Source organism: Hippocampus bargibanti, linkage group LG02 (genome assembly GCF_051943395.1).
Source record: "Hippocampus bargibanti isolate YZ-2025 linkage group LG02, ASM5194339v1, whole genome shotgun sequence".
In the NCBI taxonomy this organism is placed as follows: domain Eukaryota; kingdom Metazoa; phylum Chordata; class Actinopteri; order Syngnathiformes; family Syngnathidae; genus Hippocampus; species Hippocampus bargibanti.
The window spans coordinates 25,968,517-25,989,270 of NC_142735.1; the positions used below are offsets into that span (position 1 = coordinate 25,968,517).

Genomic DNA, 20,754 nt, shown 5'->3' on the forward strand with positions numbered 1-20,754 from the left:
AACACACGTGGAAATTAAAGCTGTATGGTTCCAAGCGGACATATTAAACATTGGGCAACTTGCAAAACGGATGGCGGCGCGTTAACACGCAGCGGCTCCCCTCTCCCGGCAAATTTGAGTTTTCATGTTTATGTTTGTTAAGTAATTATAAGTGCCTTGCTTGCTGGGTCCGAGAGGACAGTAATTTCATCTGTGCTGTATGTCATGCATATTAGCATATTTGACAATAAAGCTGACTTTGACTTTGAAAACCTGAAGATTAAAAAACAACAACAACAACAAAACACAAATTGACGCGTGTATGTGGACGTCATGTCATTAGATACAAATAATCACATTTATATTCCAAGAGGAATGTCTAAATAAATAAATAAAATGTGTGGGTGGGTGAATGAATAACTCGGGAGCTCAGATTTGCTAACATGCCCCAAAAACACACACACACACACACACACACACACATGCACGTTGACAAAAACAGCCCAAGTACATGCACACATACAAAATCCCAATGAAGTGAAGCAGAAAGCATTTTACCTCTCAAGCAGGTGGACTTTGCAGCACGGAGAATTGCGATGATTTCTGCAAACTTAAAAATGTGAATAGTTAAGAAAGCAAAAAAATAGAGTGGATCACATTTATCAATTTGCATATATGGCAATAAGTGGAAAGGTGTACCTGATAGTAGTGTTTTCACAGTAGCATTGTCATCCATTGTCGGATCTGCTCATCGTCAGCAAAGTGGTGATGGGGTTGTGGGGAAGAGGGGGTTCAGGGGCCTTCCCAGCCATCTTGAGGCAGTCGATGTGGTCCACCCTGAAATAGTTGCTGGGCAATAACCTGGCACGCAGAGATGAACGGCCATTCACACTCACAATCACATCTGGGAAAAATTGAGAGTGTTACAAAAACCACCAAATTCAGTCAACGATCACCCAGGTGCATAAAAAAAGATATTTTTAAGTGAAGAAAAAGTGACACACACACAATATTTGACCTAGTTTATTTGTCAGAGACAAGGGAGAGCATATAAGCAGTGTTTGAAATAGCGTCTGCCCGGTGGCCAACAACTTCCTCAAGAAAAAACACGATTGTTTTTGTCAAATCAAACATTGGTTTTATTCAATAACGCAAAAGCTACAAGCAAACCGCTACAACCCACGTGGACTCCTCTTTCTACCGGCTTTCGTAACTCTCAAGTACACTTTTCAGTCAGGGTGTAGTCCGAAGCATGCTTCTGATTGACTGCCGGTGCCGAGTATGCAAATTGCCAAACGAACGTTCATTTGTCAATTTGCATACTCGGCACCGGCAGCCAATCAGAAGCCTGTTTTGGACTACACCCTGACTGAAAAGTGTACTTGAGAGTTTTGAAAGCCGGTTAGAAAGAAGAGTCTATGTAGGTATGAGCAGACAATGCAACACAAACATTGCGCACCATGATGATAAACAACAATTGGAGTGAAATCTTCAGCAAGGGATATTTACTAAAGTGTCCTTGAGAGTTTTGAAAGGCGCTTAGAAATGAAATGGATTATTATTATAAATTAAGCAAGGGAGCATTTGTGCTATGTACTTCCTTAATGTTATCAAATCCTTTATACTTCCGCAACAATGTTTTTTTTGTGCTATTTCTCATCTTATTGTGTTTCAAATTGTGAAAAATCGGGGAGGTTGTTGTCTGCCTGGGTGTCCACTAACTTTTTGTCATGAATTTCAGACACTGATATAAGGAGTGAATATTACACAGAATAAATAAATAACATGTTGCATGCACACAACCATGATTCAGCTCCATCAGTCGTGATTCTTCAACTAATGATCAGAGGAGGCTTGATGCTTATTACTGGCGCTTCATATGAGTTTGGATTGTTGTTTTGTTGGATTTCAACAGATTTTAGAGGGAAAAAAACAACTATAGTCAAAAGTCCTCTGCATAGTCATCATGCAAAAAGAAAAAAGAAAAACATGCATGACTTTTTAAATTGGAGAGCCACCATTTTTTGTGTGTGCGCGCACCCCTGCGCGCTTGTCAGACCTCGACGGCCGCATCGGAGCCCAAACCCTGAGCCTGCAGGGCATCTTCATTCTTCATCTTGGGCTTCTCCGTGCGCGTGTGCCACACCAAAATCTACAAAAGTATATAAAAGGTTGCGGCCAGTGTCACATTCACGGACTCCGCTCATAAAAAAAGGCTTTTACTTTGGAACAGTTGTCCGCTCTGGGCTCCAGCTGGTCCATGGTGACGAGGCCCTGGAGGAGACTGCTCTCCAGGAAGCCCCTTGGCGCGTTGCTGTCAAAGCGAGCGTCCGGGTTGGACAGAAGCAGCTTGAGGGACACGGCAAAGCCGGCCATGTCCATTGGGAAGGGACGGCTCGGACGCCAGCCCACGTGAAAGCGCACCACCTGCCAAGAGATAGCGGTCTTTGTCATAAAAGACTTTGGGTCTTTTTCCGTTGTTTTTATACATACATTTTTCTGTCGGCAGAAACAAACCTTTCCCCCTTCCACTACAGGCTTCTCATACTTCATGCCTCCGACGAGTCCCACGGGCCACACGGAGACTTGCTGGGTGCTCCTCATCTGAGAGAACGACGACGACATCAACAACAGCAGCCCGACAATGCGAGGAGGCCAACAAATTGGTTAGTCTCATGGAAAAAACAAAGTAAGTTTTACAATTGAGATCCGTGCGGGTGTTCATACCTCTTCAAATACCTGCAGGCTGTACGTGTTATCGTCATCTGCAAAGTAGACAACCCCTTGCTGGCCGCGTGGCTCCGTATGAGGCCTTCTGTCTTCCCGCAGCCAGCGCAGGGCCTCGTTCCTCTGCTCCACACCACGAGGTTTCAACCAGTTGGGATCCCCCTGAAAGAAAAAGCGGATGTGGACCATCCCGTGTGCCTTTTACCCAAATATGAACTCATGTAGTACTTAGGAAGATTTTCCACCTCCTGCAGCTTGCGCTCTTTCGCCGTGGCCATGTGGAGGTGGGTGTAGGACAACCCAGAATTAGCCAAGAGTTGTCCCACCAACTGCGTTTTTTGCCTCGAGTCCTCTACGACAATCCAGTGGAGCTGAGGCACGTGGAGGAAGGTCTGGGATAAGCGTGTCAGCTCAGCTTTTTGGACCAGCCTTGGAACGAACCACAAGAACACCATTTTGAGACTGTTGGTTGACTCAAACCCACGGGAGGGAGCGAGGCGAGGTCTCACCTGGCGTACGTCGGTGTGATGACAAAGATGGTGGCCAGTGAGGAATCTTTTCGGGGATGCTTGGTGGCCTCCAACCTCTTCGTTTGCTCCTGAAGACGGTGCAGTTCCCCCCGCAGTCGTGATATGGTTCGCTCTTTCGGCATATCATGTTCTGTGCAAACACATTGTTGCCCTGAAGAGAAAAAAATATATTAATAGATGATTCGCATTTCTGATCAATTAAGTATATTTTTCATAACAAATAAATCAGCAAGTTTAAAATCTGCTCACCAAGAAGCATCAGTGCATAAATAAGGCAGAGCAAAGAGACCAGGAAGTAAAGCACAAACACCGTTTTCAGTTTCAGCCTCATACGGGTGGCCATTGTACCTTGAAAGACAAAAAAATTGTGTATTGAAATAAAAATAATCCTGTAACTGGTGGTGTCTAACTGTGTTGTGAATATTAATGACACACCGCAGGATGTCTTGTGTTGGTTGCGTTTAATGGTTTTAATTACAAAGCCTGACGAAAATAGCAGAAAACAATGTCAGTTACATAGGTATGGCGCTCCCCCCACTACTTTCTGTTTGTTCATTTATATAGTTATATGTTTACTTAATCATGTATTAATCTTTTGTGATTTAACGATTATTATTTTATATGTTTATTTATCTATGATTATTTCAACTGTTTATCAACCTATTATTTTAATTATCTTATCTAGTTATTTATCTATTTACTGATCAGTTTATTGATTTCTTTATCATTCTATCAAATTATCTGTCTATCTATTCATGCATTATTTTAAGAATTTAACACTCGTAAGGCGAAAAGTTCGTTAGCTAAAGCGTAATAATAATAATAAAAACTATACAAGTGGTCCCTTAGGTACTTAAAGCTGGTTTTCGAACGATACAAGATGTTCACAGACACGACGTGATGCCACAAGAAAGCCACGCCTCAACACGGCACATAATGATAATACATTTTATTTCGAAACTCTCAAAGACACTTTGTGTGTTTTAACGTCTAATTATGCTTTTTAAATGGCATTATTTCTCTCGAAGTTTCACTTTCTGTTTCAAACAGCGCTTTCGCGATGCATTTGGGAGAATAAAGAGTCGAGATGGTGGTCCTCTTGTTTAGATCATACAAGTAGGATATTTATTTGCCGGTGCACAGAGAGCAGCCGCTGCGCTCATCGTCGTACGAGAAATCAAACACATATACATACACTGGCTTTGATCGCTGTCAAATCACGCGATGTCGAGTAAAGGCTGGGTTGCCAGATCAGCTCAGTATTACAGCATTACACAAAATGAGTTTCTTAACAGCACAGCGTCATTTTATTTTATTTTTCAACACTTTTTGAGTGTGTTTTGACATTGTGTTTCTATTGTGGGGTGGTTGACAGCTGGAATGGTTTATTGTATTAAGTCACTGGTTTGCTTTTCTCGTCGGCACCACTGCAAAATAAAAAAAAACGGGTGTAAACATTAGTAACTACTCCAATTAATTTCGATGAAAATCTGGATGAGAGAAAACTGAATCACAAGAAAAATAAGCGAATGAAATGCAGTTGAAAAAACAAATGCGACGTAATGGTAGCGACTAGCGAACTGCATCCTCGCCAACGCTAGCCACTCAGCGAAAAAGTAGCATGGTAGAGCGTTCGCGTTCAAAATAAAATCACACTTACGCATTCACCTACCTCAAGACAAACCCAACGGAGGCTTTTTTCAATTTATCGAATACCTCACGTCATTTTTGTCGCAACGCCCTTCGTCAGAGGACCCATTCATTCGATTTTCACTTTTCCAACCACTTCCGGATTGGGTGCCACACGTAACCAAGTCCCAACAAAACAACGCGCATGCGCCTTAAGATCCATGCATCTTTTCAATTCGATATACAAAGCAGCAAAACATGTCTTACGAAAAGAGAAACGGTTTATTGGATGTGTAGCATACAAAGAAAACACAGACAAGGGAGAATGACCATGTTCCCTTTCATTGATGTGAATGACTGCACAGTAAGCATCAGTCTCATACAGGTCAGATCAGAATCAAGTCAGTTCATGTGAAAATGTCATGTTTTAAAAAGTGTTTCGCTTCAACATGAGATCCATTAGCGTACATGTATGTTATATACACATGGATAGGAGACCAAAAAGGGTTGTCCTAAAAGTAACAATTTCCCCCAATACTCCATCAGTCGTACATAATAGTCTTTTTTAAAGACAGCTCACCTGCCAAAGGACCAAACAGTGGTAAAATTTTACAAACACTACAAGGTATGAGAGAATGTCCACGGCGCCGTTTTTTTATTGCAACTACGACTATTGACATGAACTTAAAAACTTTAAAAAGCATTCGTTGTACTAAGTTCATCCTGTATACTTGATATCTAATTTTAAGCAGATTCTTTATCTACAGACAGTGGTGTTCAAATACCTGACATGTTTCGGTGACTATTTCCGCCTTCGTCAGAGGCCGAAACATGTCAGGTATTTGAACACCTACACTGTCTGTAAATAAAGAATCTGCTTAAAATTAGACTTTAAAAAGCAGATTGCTATTAAAACGGAATGACATCATCACCCCAAATGCATGTACCCTGTAGGCTTTGTAAACATAACAACTCCTTTTCTCTCATAGAAATGAAAGCCTGGGATTGAGGTGGGGCGGGGGGAGTGGGGTGGATGGAAAGGCATATTGGCAATGAGTCCACTCATGGCGCATGTTCCTAATGGCGACCATCTAAGAAACTGCTTCATTAGCCTAATGAAGATTTACTATCGAGCTGCTGGAAAGTTCCAAAAGCAGCATAACCGTGGCACGCTTGTCATACTTCAGATTCATACTCATCGAAAATAAAGGCACGCTCCATCCGTTCATGGAGCAACGTGCGAAACGGAACAAAAAGGCGGGATGTGCATTTACAGTGTGGCTGCAATGAGGCAGGAATAACTTTTGAGACTGTTTTTCACGGGCTCTCACGTGGAAAAAGACGGCGACCGCGGCTTCTAACCTCCGATAAAATGACAATGAGTCAACTTGTCGTCATGGATAGAAAGGAGCTGATGAGAAAGGATGAAACAAATAGAAGCGCACACCGCATGCCGCTTTTACAGCCGGAAAACACAAACGTCACTCCGTAACATCAAGACGTGGAACCAAAAACAGCGCCATCCGTGGCCCGTGACCAAGAAAGGCGGCAAATGGAGCTTTCGTGTACACTTTGCCCCTTGCTGCCTTTTTGAGGTCACAACCATCAATGGCAGCATCCACCGCAGTGGCCGCCGCCGTGGCTGTGACCAACTGAGGCTTCGCCATGTTTGGTCCGCCGGCTCAGAATCTCGTATGAGCAATCGTCGCCGCAGCAACCAGACATGCTGGGCGAGGTTTCATCCATTTCGAACCTGGTGGGGAAAGCGGAGATGGATTGAAAAGAAGTGGGGAGACGTACTGGTTGGAATGGAGCGGTTACTCACTGGAGAGCGTCTCTGAAGAACTGGTATGCGCCGTGGTTGTGTTTGAAAACGGTCAGCATCACTTTCTTCATCTGCGTACTGGTGACAACAAACAAAACAAAAAAACAAATATATTTAAGAAACAATAAATTATTTTCCCCCTACTTTATACAAACGGCAAATGAAATGAGTTGAAACGCCTTTATTCCGTCCTGTCCAATTACATTTCAGAATCAATGTGTTGCTGTGCAAATATTTGCTCAATAGATAAATAAAAACAAATACAGTAAAGTCTCGTTATATCGATATTCAAGGGAGTCCGAAAAATATCGATATAACCGGGACTATCGATATATCCGACCCTGTTTGCATGTAATTTTCTCCGTGCGTGCATAGAAATAGTATCGATATAACCGGGACTATCGATATATCCGATATCGATATAACGAGACTTTACTGTATATAAATATATAACAAGAAACATCAAATGTATTTTTCCCCTTTCCTTCATACAAATGCCAAACTATATGAATTGAAACACCTTTATTCTGTTCTGTCCAATCAGATTTCAGCTTTGATGTGTTGCCGTGTAAATATTTGCTCAATGCCTCCTAATCCTTTGTGTGGGCGCCATACACGCACACACAGAAATAGTGCTGCGTTGTCTTTTTTTTCTTCTTTTAAACCAATCAGATTTTAGATTCACGATTACTCAGAGCGACATCAGAATTTTACGCCCTCCTATTGGTTGAGCTCCATTTAGTCCTCTTGATTGTCTGATCTTAAAGTATCTGGCACAGATAAAAAAACCTTTGTCTTCTCTGAAGCCACGCATATTAATATCGCATTAGTGTCATTTATTTTGTGGCTTGATGGCGTTTTAACAATGTCACCAGCCACAAAAAAATCAGTTTTTGATGCAAGTGGCTCTTTATTATATAAACCTTCAAATTTAACCCAACATTTGGACACATCGCATATAAACAGAATCAATGCAACGGCCCACCTCCTCGTTTACCTGTTAGCGATGAGCTGTAAAATCTGAATGAGGAATTTGCCGAGCCCTTTCCTCCGCACTTTGCTCTCCAGCTGCACCTCGTAGCTGCGGCACGTTTCCAAGTTAATAATATCCAGCGCATCCTCACGGCATGGCGACCAGGACAACAAACGAGGTCCTACCAATATAGCACCTCCTCCCCGCACTCCACGTCAAATCGAAAGTGGGAGAAGGCCACGGGGGCGGAGTCCCCGTCGCGGGCTAACAGGTACCACGCCCTTTCGTCGTTCATCTCCTCCCTTTTCTCGCGTTCCTTCCAGCCCCACTCGCTCTGCTCGTAGCTGGCGGGACGGGAAAGCAGTTTTACCTTGGCGTTTTTTTGAACAAAAAAATCAGATATTTACAGTGTTTGCATGTTGGCTCGCGTGAGTTCGAAAGCCCACTCCACCGACAACGGGTTGAGGGCCGTCACTCGCTTGCATTCGATCTGCAGGTTCAGTCTAGATGGATGGAGGCAAATTTTGAGCAAGACATGAAATAGGGCAGATGGAGTGGTACACAAATCACTACATACCCATTCCTGTCATATTTCTTGAAGGCAGGGAAGGAATCGAGCGGGTCATCAAGCTGGGGAAATGATGGCACACATGTTATCTGAATGCTCACAAAAGCTCATTTGACCGAATTTCTCTTAGTAAACTCATTTTGATTTTGGTATAACCCCAGGTGGTTTAGATTCCATTTTGCAGGCAGAATTTGTGTTAGTCTTGGTGTCTGTGTCCCACTCTGTCCAAGACTGCGTGGCGTTCCACAGGGATCCATTTTGAGCCCCCCCACTCTTTTCAGTGCATTTGCTAACCATGCATCACATCTTGTTTTGTTTCAATGGCAGTCATGTAAATGTATCGCTCGGCAAAAAGGACGATTCCTCATTCAGTCCAGTTTTGTCCTGTCTTAGGGAAATTAAAGACCGGGTGGCACATTTGACTTTCACAAAAAGCAAACTGAGGTTATGCTGTTAGGTCTCAGTGGGATTTCCATATCTCTTTCCCCTCCATCTTTAAAACTCATTTTGAACATTTCATTTAATAAAAAAAAAATCCACATAAGACCTGGTATTGTTCTGTGTTCACTGCTGTGATTTACCCATGGGTGCTATTATTTACGGCATCAAAGTGAGGCTGACAAAGCCCTCCTACAACTTGGCCCCGCTTTCCTATCAAGTCACCTTATTGGCAGCGTCCACCTTAGCGCAGACGGCATCCATGGCTGCCCTCTCCTCCAAACGCCGCGCTTTCTTCTCCTTTGCTCGGCTGGATTTTCTCTGGGCAAGGAACGTCAAAACAAAAACATTATTATGATGAGGGTCCAGGGAGATAGTGAGATCCGAGTGTAACCGAGATCACTAACAAGCACCTTAGGTCAAGTCTTGATAAAATATATATTTTTTTAAATTAACAATGGACATTTAGTTTAAAGGAGAAGTCACATCAAACATTTTTGTTACAAGAATTTGGCCTTATTATTCCAAACAATGTATTCAGATCAATGATGCATTTGTGCAACATGAATTAGGCAGAAAAATTCACCCAACAGAAGCGGAAAAAAAATGTAATGTCAGCAAACTGAGATTAATCGTCAACATTTTGAGAAATCTGTACTTGCTGCTATTTCAACCATTGGAATTATTCGAATGATCAACCCTGTCTTTTGGATTTCATAGATGTTAAGTTACTGGGATCATCTGTAATGGGCCTATGTAGAAATGTACAGACACGTTTTTTTTAAGTAAATGTGCCACTTTTTTTACATTACGCCTACTTTATGAATGGAAAACACTCAACGTCCATAAAGTCCAAACCATTGGTGCAATTGTTTTGATATTTTCGAGGGTAAAATGGGCACAAGTACAGGTGTGCACATTCATAAAGTATCTATATTTATAAGCATTTACAAGCATATATAAGCATTTCAGCCAGCCCCGCATTGTTTGGGGATGCTAACAAACAAGTACCAGTTCTCAAGATGAACTGGGGCCGGTGTGGGGGTCATGCAGTCTGAGACCACTTTGACTCAAGAGCTTTAAACTCGGAATCTGCGGGAACACGTGGATTGATTTAACTCAGAGTGCAAATGGAGAATGTAAATCGTAGCCGACGAGTACGACAGCGGTGCGGGCAAATCTTACTTGCATTTTTTGGCATTTGGAAGAAGCTAACGCGGCTAGCGGGCACGGTGGTAAATATTACGGACATGTCAGCTCAAGTGTTAGCCCGCATGCTAAACAGGCTACCACCATGAACGCTTTTCCCCTCACCCCTAGTTCATCTCTCTCACTCTCTCTCCACTCTCACGCCATCACAAGCAAGGGCAGCATCATCCGCGGCGCTTTGGCGGCGCCAGCGAGTTCCACTCACCCCCATCTCGCCTCAGCCGCGTCGTGCTCCGTCACCGCCCCCCGAGAACGCTCCTTTTTGTGTCCGCGCGCCTGATTGTCGCCGCCGGGGTGCGAGCGAGCGTGTTAGCGCCGAAGACGACAATGACTTCCGTGCTAACGAGGCTAACGGAATTGCAGCGCCGGCTAGCCCGCGATTGGAGCCGGGCGCAGTTATTCGCGAATAAAAAAATAGGCGCTCGAATGTAATAACGGGAATATTATTGCCCAATTTGTCGAATTGACGCCAAAAATTGGTATTTGCTTTTATTGCAGGTCCATGTTGTTTTCGCCCTTTCTTTACAGTCGCCCTCCCCGCCGTTCACAACCGCGAGGCGTTCAGTGCTGCTCAAAAACATCTGATTAAAAAAAAAACTCTCCAAAAAGAGACCATCACACAACTTCGGGATACATTAAATGTGCTAGTTTTCGAATGGTGGGGGTCGTTTGAACGGACGACTCAATTTCGAGTAGGTTTCAGTTGAAACGTCTTTTAAATCATAAATGATCAAGAAGCAAGAGTGAAGACGTAACGCACTCGATCGCGTAAACGCACCACGTACTCGCGCGAATTTGTGTTCCTTGTTTGGGTTGTGAGCACACAGGGAATTTGTCATGACATTTATATTTACAAGACGTTATGAAATGCCATTTTTTTCTTCTGCTAGTCTTATGTAATTAATATAGAAAGTGAAGACACGCAAAAGGGGCCTATGGTACTCTATTATGGTGATTGGATTTACCTTTCCCGGATAAATACAGAGGGTTGTGTCAGGAAGGGCATCCGACGTAAAAGCGAGGCCAAAACAAACATGCGTATCATACCTCTGAAGATGGAGGTTACTGATTCGCTGTGGCGACCCCTTGAAGGGAAAAGCCGAAAGGAAAAGAAGAAGACTTACCTTTATTAGTGGAGAAATCAAACCATATATTTACTTTTAAGAAAAATGCTGACATGGAACATCTCATCTTTTAATATCACAATAGAAACGTTACAAGTAAAACATGCCCTCAAAAATATGTAAAAAGAAAGAAAGCCATTTCCTTTTAAAGCAGTGACAGTGTCGGGCAACAAATGAAGAGGAAGGGGCTCAGTTATGGCCTTCTGGGAAATCAGTTGCCAAACCTTCACCTGAAGAGGAGAGCAACTCGAATACCTGGATACCATCAAAATGACTATAAAATAACCATGAATGTTTAAATGAGAAGAAAAAAAAAAAACATTTTAGTTTTTGGCTATTTTTTTCTTGATGCAGATGGACTTCACTGGCAGGGTAGCTGATTTCATTTTACAAGGACAACCCAGATCAGACCTGACCTGCTCATCCATGATCAGCTCCAAGCCCGGCATCTCATCCAATTCATCCTGCATTCAAAATATGAACATAGGATAAAAAAATCTATTTCATGAACCGATTGGCAATTTAAACAACCTTCTCTGTGATGGTGGCGCTTTTAAGTTCATCCAATGTCATCTCCTCTACTTCATGCAGGTCAACTTTGTGATCATCCAGGTACAAAGTGACTGGATTGTCCTCTGCACACGGCTGAGTGAGATATGCGACAATTAGCCAACAGATGAAACAAAGAAACCCCAAAGGAAATATCGACCACTGACCCCTGTACTGTCCGAGGGACAGCAGGGCATGGCGTGCCCCTCGCTGAGCAGGACAGCGTGGATGTAGATGTCGTCACAAGTGCGTGTGTCGCAAAGGTAGATCTGCAGAACGTCTCCGGCGTAACAATTGAGGGCACCCGCGAGGATGTGATTAGAACAAAAGCTCTGGAAGGAAGCAATGGCCTCTGGGGTCCACGCGCCCTATAACAGAAATGGGAAGTCTCAGAGCCAAAACAAACGACATGCTGAGATTTTTTTTCTCGAAAACATGTCAAATGAGGATTGATTTGATAAACAGAAGAAGGGCCGATATCATGCTTACAGTTCTTGGTTTAATTCCAGCCAGCGATGAGGGGACAGCCTGCGCCGGAAGAATGGAGAAGCACGTCCTGTGAAAAAACAAACAAACATCTAATGTGCTAAAAATCCTCCGAATAATTTTCTGTGTCAACATAAGCATACTTGAGGAACTTCAGGTTGGCAGAAAGCAGCGTGGCGGTGTTGCCGTAATCCACGAAGTACACCTCCACTTGGCAGGTGTTGATGACTCTCTGTATCACCACTCGATAAAACCAGAAGCCCGCCGCAGCCACGCAGCAGGCTTGGCCTCGTCGGATAAATGTCTGCGGGAGTTGGTAGCGCTTGGACACCTCTGGACAGGTGTAAAATCGCCTGGATGAGGACATGGGAATGAAATTTCAGTAGATAGTTTGCAAATGCCAAACATTTCTGATGAAAGACGAGAGTCTGAGGTTTCTTACGCTGAAAATTCTATAACTATAACTCTAAAACTCAATTTCTGTGCGTCCTACAATTTGAGTGAAAACGACATAAACCCTGGTGATGGAGTGGACACATTTTTGTACATTGTCTGGCACTGAATGAGTTAAATGTGGAGGAGGGAAACAAAACTAAATACAGTAAAGTCTCGTTATATCGATATCGGATATATCGATAGTCCCGGTTATATCGATACTATTTCTATGCACGCACAGAGAAAATTACATGCAAACAGGGTCGGATATATCGATAGTCCCGGTTATATCGATATTTTTTCGGACTCCCTTGAATATCGATATAACGAGACTTTACTGTATGTGAGAATGTAGAAATGGATGCTCTTCAACATTGTCACACAAACCTAAACAGCTGCTCACCGCATCTCAAACATCATATCCAGCAAATCCCGTGACTCGTCGCTCTCGCAGAAGCTGATGTAGAAATGTCCAGGAGACTCGACATGCTCCACCTGGACGGCTGCGACCTCACGAGCGGCACGTTGCGTTGGCCGCTTGAGACGCTCATTTCGGAGGACGTCCAACGTCTCGGCAGAGTCGCTCCAAACCTTGGTGGCTGGACTTTCCTCAGCACCCTAACATGAAAACAGAGATGTCTTGGAGTTATCACACGCCAACACATTGCCTGGTAGCACAAATTACATTATTTACTCGACCTCCTCACTGGTCCCATCGCGTTGGGCCTCCATTGAACAGCCATCATCTTTCATCATGATTTTGCCTTCCTGAGGTGATAAGTTGTTTCCTTGTGCGTTCGTAACGCAGTGGCCCATACTATCCTCTTGGCTTGAAACAACTAAAGGAGGACATGTCAGGTATTTCATCCATCAGCGCTCTTTCAACATTGTCTATGGTAGCACGTATTGAGCCGGATAACACTAGTGGCAAAGAGTGTAACGTCAATGTCTCGTGAACAAACAAACAGATAAATAAATGAATAATAATTAAACCAAGAGACAAATCAACAGATACAGACAAATAAATACACAAATAAACACAAACAAACAAATAATACTTAAACATAAAGAGACAAAATATAGAAATGAATAAAAAAACAGCCAAATACACAAACAAATAAATAGATAGACAAATACACAAATAAATACATAATAATTAAACACAGACACATAGATAAAGAGATAGACAAATTCATGAATAAATAATAATTAAACATGAAGAGACAAATACACAAATAACTAAACAGATAGACAAATACACAAATTAATGAATACACACAAAAATATAATAGTTACACATAAGGAGACAAATAAATAGACAGATAAATGCACAAATAAATGAATGCACATACAAATACATAGATAAATAATAATTAAACATAAAAAGATGAATACACAAATACATAAATAAATAAACATAAAAATGACCTCAGCAAGGAGAAACAATTACCCTACAATATGTAAACAGCTAACATGCCACAATGTGCACATAAGTGCCAGAAATGGATGCTGGCAATGCTCGTGGTTGAGCTGGTTTAATGCGAACGTACCAACAAGATGAATTGTAATAATGCGGAACCTCTCCCTTTAAAAAAGTGATTTGTAACATGAAATATGTTGAAATTATTTTTTTAATTTGCAAATTTCCCCATTGTTGGACGAATAAAGGTTTTCTGATTCAGATTAAATGACCCCAAGGTACCGGTAAAAAAGACTTCGTGTGAATTACTCACCCACAGAAAAACTTATCCTGTGACTGTAAATTGACCTAGAGAGTTTTGAAAGGTGCTTATAAATTAAATGTATTATTATTATTATTACCTGGCCCATGTTTGTCCCAGTCCTCAACAACCGTCTGTTTTTTGTCGCCCTCTAGTGGTTGAAAGGGGAAGCTGCTACTCTCACTCAAATGCACGGCGTTGCCCGAAGGACTCTGCCAAGCAACAAGGGAGACAATCCTCAAAGCAGATCACCCCAAAAAAGAGAAGCGAACAAAAAAGAATCCAAATACTGTAAAACGTGCATTCTTTTTAACAACGGACCTGCAGCAGCAGTTTCTGATCGACATCTGGTTCCACATCTCGGTCCTTTTTCCGCGCCGCTGTGGGTAGGCCGTTTTGTGGCTCTTTGTGAAAATTGAAGTGGACATGAGTTAAATTGAAATAGAAATACATTCCGGTATTCACAGCAAGCCAACACACCTGATGGTTTTCCTTGCGTTGGAATTCTGCACTTCTGTGAGCTTTTCGCAGACATCTTTTTGATGCAATTGGTTTTGTAGAACAATCCAGCGGGATGCATAGACGTCACATTATTTCTCAAGGAAACAATGACGTCACTGTTAGTCTGGATGAAGATAAGATCTGCCACAGCCTCTAGCATCTCTCTGAGAGTGTTGAAGCCAAAGTTGTGGGGGATCAGCTTGCGGCCAAAGCACCGCACGTAGCAGGAAGTCAAGTCACACAATTTGACAGGTCCCTGCAACCGCAAACGTTTTAATGGCACAATCCTGCAGCTCTCATAAGCGATGATCATATGCAGGGGTCAAACTCATTTTTTTGCTGCGGCGCATATTGCAGTTATGAATATGAAGAAGTCTTTAGAATGTTTAATTCCCTCCACATGTTCCATGTAGAGTGCACAACAAAGTAACAAATAACAGGTTTTCAAATTAGAAGTCAAAAATAATGACTGTTTTTGTGGCTTACATGGGACAATTTGAAATTTTGGTTTGGATTTTAGCAAACATGGAATTTCACGAGTTTTATTTGCTCCTGCAGGCCGAATAAAAGGATGTAGTGGACCAGACCTGGCCCACCGGGCCTTGTCTTTGACACCTGTGCGGTAGACAGTATACTCTTCATTTCATGAACTGTAACTAAACTTATATTTATATATATATTCTTTTCCTTTCGGCTTTTCCCTTCAAGGGGTCGCCACAGCGAATCAGTAACCTCCATCTTCAGAGGTAGTCATATAGTCGTCTGCTGTCCCGAGCGAGCAATCACACGGAACACGTGCATGTAAGCTTTACATAAAAACAAAATCTATACATCAAAACAAAATCTATATATATCTAAGCTACACTGTCGAAACTATTAAAGGACAACCGACATCTCCGGACAAGTTGTGTCCATAATTTGTAAAATGGCTTCAAATGACTTCTACTGAGCGTATTTTAATAAGATTCCACCGCATGTAGCTATATTTTACGTTTTAAGACTCACGCTGACTATTCAGGAAGTCTTGTTTTTGAGTTGGTGACGAGTCTGTACGTGACGTCACTTTAGGACCCCCTTGACCGACAAAAAGACACGTAGCAGTCCTTCCACCACGGCAATGTATTTTGCTGTACTGTTTGTCTGAAAACCTTGTGTTGCACCCAAAAGCCGCCAGAAGAGGGCGTCCAAGCTCTATGGAAGGAATTTATCAGCCTGTGGAAACGGGCTGATTCATTCCTCACGGGAGCTGGTCGCCATTTTTGGGTGTGTCATTCCCCCCCCCCCCCCCCCGCCCGTTTGCCTCAAAATGACAGGGAATAAATTCTTTAATCGATTGAAAACATGTATGCTTTCCTCTTCAGAACTATTTGAATCATATTCATTACTGGTTGTAACAAGAAAGCATATTCTCCGAATTTGAAGCCATTGTTTTGATTTTTCAGCAATGCAAGATGTCTTGGTGTGACGTCACGAACTGGGGGCGGGACTTTCTGAAAATGTCCAATTCGCAGCTCAATTTTGTTCCATATTTTGGACACTTCAAGTCATTTTTATTGGTGTTTTGCATTTGAATAAAAATATCATATTGCGTGTTTTGGGTATTTTAGATGCTATAAAACGTTTTTCTGATGTCAGTTAAGAAACAAAAAAGTGACGTTGGTTGTCCTTTAACACATTAAACATCTAAGTACAAAAGATACAACACTGTTTAGCGCAAGTTTACTGGCAAAAAGCGCAGTAAGGGATATTTGTTTTCTCGTTTCATCGCGCACAGTCTTGTGGTATTTTACTCCCGAGCGATGGCGATTGTCAACAGAAGCAACCGACATCGACCAAAACACACAAAAGCATGACGACTCAAGCACTACACATTCTGATCATCCTACCACCATTCAAAACAAATGTTTTAGTGGTTGTTCACGGAAATAAAAGTACTTTAATATGAAAATAGAAAATATCACTTTGCCGGAAAAAATTGCAGAATTCCGCGAAATAGCGGACATCTGGGATCCCTGATATATAAATTATCAACCATTGTTTGAAAAAAGGAAGCTGTTGTAGTAGTATTGGTTACCTGGTATTGGGCAACATTCAAAGGTATAACTGCACTTTATCATATTAGTTGAAAAACAATGCTATGGAACATCCCTAATGTAAATACAATAAGCCTTAACCACCACATCAGGATCCAGATTACCTGACAGAGGAGGATTTGCAGCTGCGGTCTAAAACTGTCAAGGGACAGAAAAGCGTTTTGTCGTGGAAGGGACTGGATGGGCATTGGTTGTGACTGGTGGAAATAGCCAGTGCTATTTTTCTTCGGCCTGCGCTGCTTGGCGACCAACTGCTCAATACTGACGGTGGACTTGTTACTCACAGCTGTGAAGGTAGAAACGGAGACTCACATAGAACCACAGACTTCATTGGTATCACGCGATTAACTGTCAACTACCTTTCAAGATTGGACAGCCATTGACACCGCGCGTCACTGACAGCACGTCTGGCATTGCCGCGACCATGTCCATAACATTCCTGAAGCCCAGCAAATGCAGCGGCATGGAACATCCCAGCATCCTGTCATAGTCGCGTTTCAGCTGGTTGGGGTCCAAGCCATCTTTGGATGAGGTGAGCAAAGAGCGGACATCTTTCTTGAACTGAGCCAAGACCTGTTCCTTGTTCGACTTGTCTGCGAACATCTGTGGGAGAACCCCAAAATAAACATAAAAAAGACAATTAGGTAGCCAGTATTGTAGTGTCGCTATGCTAAGAATCTAAACTGCAATCTTCGAGGTCTGCTATCTTATCTAAGTGATTTAATCATCAGTCAGCTTTGCATAAGACGAATGCTGATCATTTGAATCGGGCGGGTAGATGGAGGGAAACGTCTGGAACACTCAAGATAGTGTGGTGTCACACATGTGTACCGCGGCGCTGACGTGTGTACGCCTTTGAAGTGCGCCTTTCAAGCCTGCAACTTTGATGTCTTTCAAGTGCGTCTCAGTCTAAGTAGCGCCCTCTGCAGACTCAGGCAGAATCACAGACTAACAGAGACTCGCAGAGATCCGCACAGGAACGCCCGGCATGAGCCGGGCGTCGGACGGAGATCACAGCACGCCGGAACAACTTGCTCGACTCCACGCCACGATCAAGCTCTTGCACTCATTACGTCTGCGTGTCACTTGCCTGGGAGATCTGACAACTAACCAATTTAGAAATGAAGAGAAACATCAAAGTCTTTAATAGCAGACCCCGAGGATCGGAGTTCGACACCAGCAGTGCATGATAAACAACAAAAAAAAAAAAATCCGATGATGCATTTGTTTAGTCTACCATGTGTGTCAACTTGCTTTATCGCTTGTTTTTTATTAGATTTACTGATTACAGTTTGTGACACTATTTTAACCGTTGTAGTGAAAATATAACCTCATAAGCAACCATGTCGTGCACTCTGACTCCTATGACTCGTGATTTAAAAAAATAATACAATGTACTTACTTTATTTTCAGTCTGCAGTATGTAAATGGTCTTTTACTGAAAATTACACGACATACCTGGGCTCAGTTCAAATAAGAAATTGAAAAAAAAGTTATGATCATGCTAAATCCATTATAGCATTCGATTCAGTATTTATGTCGACGCTTCAGCAGTTGTCAAAAATAATGATTTTATTCGCAGTTAAAAATTCCCCCCAAGCAACAGAAAATGTAACTTAATGTGATATAAGGTATGAAGCGTGTCACCGGCTAGACTTACTTGATTGCGTTAGGTCTGTGTAAGCTCTCAGTCGTACAGGAGTGGTCCATCGATGAGAAGTTTTGTTCAGCCGTCATCTGTACTTTTTGAAGGTGTCGGACGTTTCGCCTCCTATCCAAGAGGCTTTGTCAGCGAACTAAAGTCTGACTGGTCGTATCGGCCCTATTTATATATCCCTAATGTCCAGACATGGCGGCGCCGGACACAGCTATGATAGGTCCCTACTCTCAGGTTGAGGGGAGCAGAGGACCACTCCCTGTGGCCCCACTGATTGTTCCTACATTCCTGACTAACGACTGGCCTATTTGCCCCACTCCCATTAAAAAAACCAAAAAATCTACTAAAATTTATCCTCGAAATAAGTAGGAATTAAACAAATTCCTACTTATTTTAAACCGGTAAACACGTTAAGGCAAAACTTAGTGCATCCAAAAGATAGGCTACCAAATGAAAACCAAAGTAATGTAGTTTATTCAATACATTGTAAGAATGAACATTGTAAACAGCAGTACATTGGGGAGACTCAACAAATTCTCAAAAAAAGACTATCAACATCGCAGGGATAATACTAGTGGGCCTCAATCGGCAGTACATTTGCACCTAAAAGCTAGCAACCACTCATTTGACGACAATGAGGTTAAAATCTTAGCAGAAGAACATAGATGGTTTGAAAGGGGGGTAAAAGAAGTGATTCTCATAAAACAACTAAATCCTTCATTAAACCGGTCTGGTGGGGTGAGGTTCAATTTGGATCGTTCATACAATAGCCTGCTTAAGCAACACAGGTTAGGCAACATTCGTAATGCTGATGAGGTGATACCGGTGGGAGTGGGGCAAATAGGCCAGTCGTTAGTCAGGAATGTAGGCACAATCAGTGGGGCCACAGGGAGTGGTCCTCTGCTCCCGCCAACCTGAGAGTAGGGACCTATCATAGCTGTGTCCGGCGTCGCCATGTCTGGACATTAGGGATATATAAATAGGGCCGATACGACCAGTCAGACTTTAGTTCGCTGACGAAGCCTCTTGGACAGGAGGCGAAACGTCCGACACCTTCAAAAAGTACAGATGACGACTGAAGAAACTTTCTCATCGATTGATTGCGTTAGCATATGCTAAGCTAACATTAGTATCGCCAGCTCGTCGCAACCAAATCGATTCAAGGGAGGCGGGAGACACATACGAAGCTTACCATTAATGCGTTCTTCTTTTGAGCGATGGCTTGACTTTCGGGACGACGACTGGATGCCCCCGCCCCAAAAGTGGCGACAAAATAGGCTAAACACGGAGCCAGGAGTGACGTTCAATTGACGTGGCGTCACCACTTTTTGTAGTACTGTTGTACCCTTATGCAGCATAGAGAGATTGAATTATTGTTTATTGAATGTTACAAACACTGGGGAAGAATTATAAACTGTCAAATAAAACCCGAGCGCTGTTATTTTTGTGAAAAGATGAATTACATCGGCTCTTGATGTGAACATGAAACAAAACAAATTTGATTGGATTGCCTTCATTAGACTGGCAGTGGAGAAATTTCCATTTCACAGCAGCAACGTTATGGAAGGAAGAGGAAAGGATAAAGTAGAAAAACAAAATACAGGAGCTGCTGGAAAGCCATCTTGAAGTCAAAAGAAAAAAACAAATAGTATGACAACATAAAGACAGTCATTTAATCTCAAGCACTTTCTGTACCCTCTTTGATGTATGAAGCAGTTGGAAGATGGAATCAAAGAGTCCTTTTCGCCAGTACATCAGGGACATCATAGGGAAATGTTTGCTACAAATAGTAGTAATCATCATCATCATCATCATCATCATCATCATCATCATCATCAAAACTCTCAAGGACACTTTACAGTCACAGCTTTTCTGCAGGTGAGCAGCGGCAGCCAGACGAGCCAGCGTTCACTCCACTCCACCTGGAAGAATTAATAGAACCACCGGTTCTGACCCACCCAGCAAGGAAAAGGGCAAAACAGTCATGTTGAAATTGAAAGAAAACACAAATCTGTAGCATACATTGACGAAAAGAAACTGTCTCACATGTACTGTCCTAAGTAAATACGCTTCAATTCCAAGCCGTGACAGTTCCACATACGCATTGACACTCCTTTCTTCTTCTCATCGCGAGCTCCTCAAGACATGCATCCATCCAGCCGCAGACCGTCCATTAGTACAGACATTTCCGCAGTACAAAGCGCAGCTGTAAAATGCTGCCCATTATTGCCGCAAAAAAGCACAATGGCCTCAGAGCTGTCCAGCGATGACAGTCAAATGGTACTGACATTCCTCCCAATCACAAACAGT

The 20,754-nt window shown here is 42.5% G+C and overlaps 3 protein-coding genes across 3 annotated transcripts; all 3 read right to left on the reverse strand.

Moving 5' to 3' along the window:
* Positions 1-1,342: 1,342 nt before the first annotated feature.
* On the reverse strand, positions 1,343-5,040 carry b3gat3 (beta-1,3-glucuronyltransferase 3 (glucuronosyltransferase I)). Its single transcript, XM_088990525.1, has 8 exons — positions 4,909-5,040; positions 3,486-3,584; positions 3,216-3,387; positions 2,952-3,135; positions 2,707-2,868; positions 2,497-2,583; positions 2,203-2,406; positions 1,343-2,131 (listed from the first exon to the last, which is right to left on the reverse strand). The coding sequence occupies exons 2-8, from the start codon at positions 3,577-3,579 to the stop codon at positions 2,033-2,035; spliced, it is 1,002 nt and encodes a 333-aa protein (XP_088846651.1). The 5' UTR covers positions 3,580-3,584; positions 4,909-5,040; the 3' UTR covers positions 1,343-2,032.
* An 88-nt stretch (positions 5,041-5,128) lies between these two features.
* naa40 (N-alpha-acetyltransferase 40, NatD catalytic subunit) lies at positions 5,129-10,449 on the reverse strand. The gene is made up of 8 exons (XM_089018047.1): positions 10,084-10,449; positions 8,895-8,990; positions 8,241-8,293; positions 8,071-8,166; positions 7,849-8,007; positions 7,688-7,771; positions 6,691-6,768; positions 5,129-6,618 (listed from the first exon to the last, which is right to left on the reverse strand). Exons 1-8 carry the CDS (start codon positions 10,087-10,089, stop codon positions 6,471-6,473), a joined length of 720 nt encoding a protein of 239 aa, XP_088874173.1. The 5' UTR covers positions 10,090-10,449; the 3' UTR covers positions 5,129-6,470.
* A 595-nt stretch (positions 10,450-11,044) lies between these two features.
* Positions 11,045-20,161, reverse strand: LOC148902198 (tudor domain-containing protein 5-like). Its single transcript, XM_088990526.1, has 13 exons — positions 19,637-20,161; positions 17,147-17,390; positions 16,892-17,073; positions 14,674-14,950; positions 14,515-14,597; positions 14,294-14,405; positions 13,172-13,311; positions 12,876-13,090; positions 12,181-12,390; positions 12,041-12,107; positions 11,719-11,919; positions 11,534-11,647; positions 11,045-11,466 (listed from the first exon to the last, which is right to left on the reverse strand). The coding sequence occupies exons 1-13, from the start codon at positions 19,637-19,639 to the stop codon at positions 11,326-11,328; spliced, it is 1,989 nt and encodes a 662-aa protein (XP_088846652.1). The 5' UTR covers positions 19,640-20,161; the 3' UTR covers positions 11,045-11,325.
* Between the last annotated feature and the right edge of the window lie 593 nt (positions 20,162-20,754).

Excerpts from the sequence above, each read along its gene's own strand:
- b3gat3 (XM_088990525.1), bottom strand. The coding sequence starts at position 3,579 with ATGGCCACCCGTATGAGGCTGAAACTGAAAACGGTGTTTGTGCTTTAC. Across the intron at positions 2,869-2,951 it reads AAGAGCGCAAGCTGCAGGAG|GGGGATCCCAACTGGTTGAA; the intron begins GTGGAAAATCTT and ends TTTTTCTTTCAG. Across the intron at positions 2,584-2,706 it reads GCCTGCAGGTATTTGAAGAG|ATGAGGAGCACCCAGCAAGT; the intron begins GTATGAACACCC and ends TCGTTCTCTCAG.
- LOC148902198 (XM_088990526.1), bottom strand. Across the intron at positions 12,391-12,875 it reads GATATGATGTTTGAGATGCG|GCGATTTTACACCTGTCCAG; the intron begins GTGAGCAGCTGT and ends GTCCTCATCCAG. Across the intron at positions 12,108-12,180 it reads GCCAACCTGAAGTTCCTCAA|GACGTGCTTCTCCATTCTTC; the intron begins GTATGCTTATGT and ends GTTTTTTCACAG.
- naa40 (XM_089018047.1), bottom strand. Across the intron at positions 8,167-8,240 it reads AAGAAATATGACAGGAATGG|ACTGAACCTGCAGATCGAAT; the intron begins GTATGTAGTGAT and ends CCATCCATCTAG. Across the intron at positions 6,769-7,687 it reads TTACAGCTCATCGCTAACAG|TACGCAGATGAAGAAAGTGA; the intron begins GTAAACGAGGAG and ends TGTTGTCACCAG.